Source organism: Miscanthus floridulus, chromosome 13 (assembly GCF_019320115.1).
Source record: "Miscanthus floridulus cultivar M001 chromosome 13, ASM1932011v1, whole genome shotgun sequence".
Lineage (NCBI taxonomy): Eukaryota > Viridiplantae > Streptophyta > Magnoliopsida > Poales > Poaceae > Miscanthus > Miscanthus floridulus.
In genome coordinates this window covers 11,034,589-11,037,167 of record NC_089592.1, presented here as the reverse complement: position 1 = coordinate 11,037,167, position 2,579 = coordinate 11,034,589, and the positions used below count along the sequence as shown (strand labels likewise).

The 2,579-nt window shown below is 49.9% G+C and overlaps 1 protein-coding gene across 1 annotated transcript; it reads left to right on the top strand.

Moving 5' to 3' along the window:
- The first annotated feature begins 1,616 nt into the window (after positions 1-1,616).
- On the top strand, positions 1,617-2,359 carry LOC136499444 (uncharacterized). The gene is made up of 2 exons (XM_066495097.1): positions 1,617-1,938; positions 2,187-2,359. Exons 1-2 carry the CDS (start codon positions 1,617-1,619, stop codon positions 2,357-2,359), a joined length of 495 nt encoding a protein of 164 aa, XP_066351194.1.
- The last annotated feature ends 220 nt before the right edge of the window (positions 2,360-2,579 follow it).

Sequence of the window (2,579 nt, the reverse complement as noted above, 5' to 3'; positions counted from 1 at the left end):
TTAAGGGTGTGGGGCTTAGGGGTGAACTGGTTGCAGCTAGCTTCATAGTGCATCGCATCCAGCCCTGCAAAGAGAGGGCCCATCCGGCGTTCGACTACAAAGGTGACAACGATGGTAGCCGGGAAAGAATAGACCGGCTATCGAAGAAAGAAGTAATAGACCAGGCCATGGACCTATTCACTGCCAACATCTCATTCAGCTGGCCACAAGGAACGAAGGCCTTCAACTACACCAATCCGCCTCCTCAGGTAACCATTTCACTTCGCATTGATCAGGCATCGATTGCCGAGCAATGGACTGACTTACTTATGTAAAGATCCATTCGCAGGATAGGGCAATATACTTTTCAAGCATGTCGAGAGCCGATTGGCCAAAAGGAGTAGACATCCGGTGGCCGCTACAGCCCGAAGAGGAGGAGCCAAGCACCTCATCGGATAGTCCATCCCTGGTATTAGAGAAGATCCGTGGGAAAAGACCAGCGATAGATGAGCCGATCCAAAAAAGGAGAAAGACCGCAAGCTCCACTACACACAAATCAGGCAGCATCTCGCTTGGTGATGACCGAACCGCTCGTCCATGAAGGATCGTAGTGCTGGAGTGGTCTGACAACATTGAAAACCAGACAGCACATCCACCGAGCACGAAGGAGCCATCGAAGGTTGCTGAAGTCCCTGAGCAGCAAGCAAGGGAGAGTCATGCGCAGGCAACGACGAAAGTCCTGGCGGTGCAGATGACTGGAGTCCCTGAGCAACAAGGGGGAATAACTGTAGAACAGCACGTAGAGGAGGCTTCGGGGCACCAATCAGAGCAGCAGCCTACTGTAGAAAAATAGGAACTCTCCCATCAGGCAGACCAAGCAGCAGTGCCTAGGGGATAAGGCAGGCATCATCAGTTCAAGAAATTGAATCAGAAGACCAAACCGTGAGTATATTTGTCTTGGAGTAATAATATTGTTTTTTGATTTCTTTTGGGTACTGACAGGCCGACATTATGTAGGGCAACACCGAGGCCCGACCCTCAGTAGGAACAATGCCGACTACTCCCGTCTGGGAGTCCTCGAGTGCTCGACAAACAGAGGACGAGGCAGCCGCTGCTACCAGTGGTCCTGGCGGTGGTGAATCATTAGCGCACACATTAGGCGCCTCGATGACAGCGACTGAAAATGCTAGCACTTTGGAAGCGAAAACTGTAGCTATTTTTGATGCGCCGGATGCTAAGGAAGCAACTCCGACAATGGCCGAGGAGCAACTTGCACCGCCCGCAGCGACGTCAGGTGTGGTCGAAGCAGCTATCCGACCATAGAGTCCCCCAATGGTGCCTCGAGCGGCGACGGAGGAGGATGAGGTTGTGGAGATCAAGCATGCCGTACCTAAACCCCAGTCCGTCTGGATTCTCCAAAAACACAGGGAAGAGGTAGTAATTGTCGAGGAAGAAAACACCACCAGGGAGATAAAGAGATTGAAATCCACCATTGCTAGAGTTATGACATAAATCGAGGTGAGTACCACGCCTGAAATACTGATATATGTTGTTGGAGACCAAAGTTTATCATTAGCAATGTTCATCCGCAGGGGATAGCTCAAACGGCTGAGCAATGGCACCAACTAATGAAGAGGATGGAGCCCCTCACCGAGGAGAACAAGAAACTCCAGGAGGCATTAAATCTTTCGGAAAAGAGTATTAAGAGGGCCCAGCGCGAGCGGGGCCTTGCGGAGTCTAACTCGCGGGACCTAGAACATCAGAATGGGGTCCTGTCTGAGCAACTAACGGCTACATCCGAGCAGCTAAAGAAGAAATCTGAGCAACTGGCGATTGTATCCGAGGAGCTAAAAAATATGTCCGAGCAATTGGGCAAGAAAACCGGAGAGCTCAAAAGTAAATCCGCGCAGCTCGATCAGAAGTGCAAGCAGTTCGAGAATGTATCCAAGCGGAAATCTGGTACGCTTTATTAGCGAATGTATTTTGCAATAGTTGGTCATCCATTTTTTCGATAACTGTTTTGCTTTGCAGAGCAAGATGCAGAACTTAGCCAGCTTCGCCAGACCGTCGAGCAAATCTGACAAGACAAAGCGAAAGAGTCGGAGCAAGCAAATAAACTGACCAAAGAACTAAAAGGTAGATACCCCCTGATCGGAAATAATGTTGTAGTACTTTTCTAGCATGACTAACCATTGTAATGCTTGTAGATTACTGCCATAAAGCCAGGGCACAGTTCGATGTGCTGGTGCAGGAAGCCAAGGTCCAAAAAGACAACTTCAACACTGTAACCGCCGCAATAAAACCAGTACTCGACTACGTCGATATTGAACCGGTGCCTCGTCCTGATGGCAGGCAGCAAGGGTCAGACATCATCATCTAGAGAAGCAAGGCAGCATGGGAGAATTTCAAAAACTTCAACCGTGACGCCGTTATGACCGCCGCTACTCATGCCCTTGCGGTGGTTCGGTCTCACTACCCAACTGTCGATATCCAGTCGATAGGGGGTGGGTTTGTTGATGAACTGAGCGACGCGGAAACCCAGCAGCTGGAGGATGATGTTGAAGATGCAGCAAAAATGCTTATCGGCGATATAGACCTGT

Bases quoted from the DNA above. Each gene is read 5' to 3' on its own strand.
- LOC136499444 (XM_066495097.1), top strand. From the start codon at position 1,617: ATGGAGCCCCTCACCGAGGAGAACAAGAAACTCCAGGAGGCATTAAAT. The intron at 1,939-2,186 runs GTACGCTTTATT...TAATGCTTGTAG, and splicing joins TGTATCCAAGCGGAAATCTG to ATTACTGCCATAAAGCCAGG.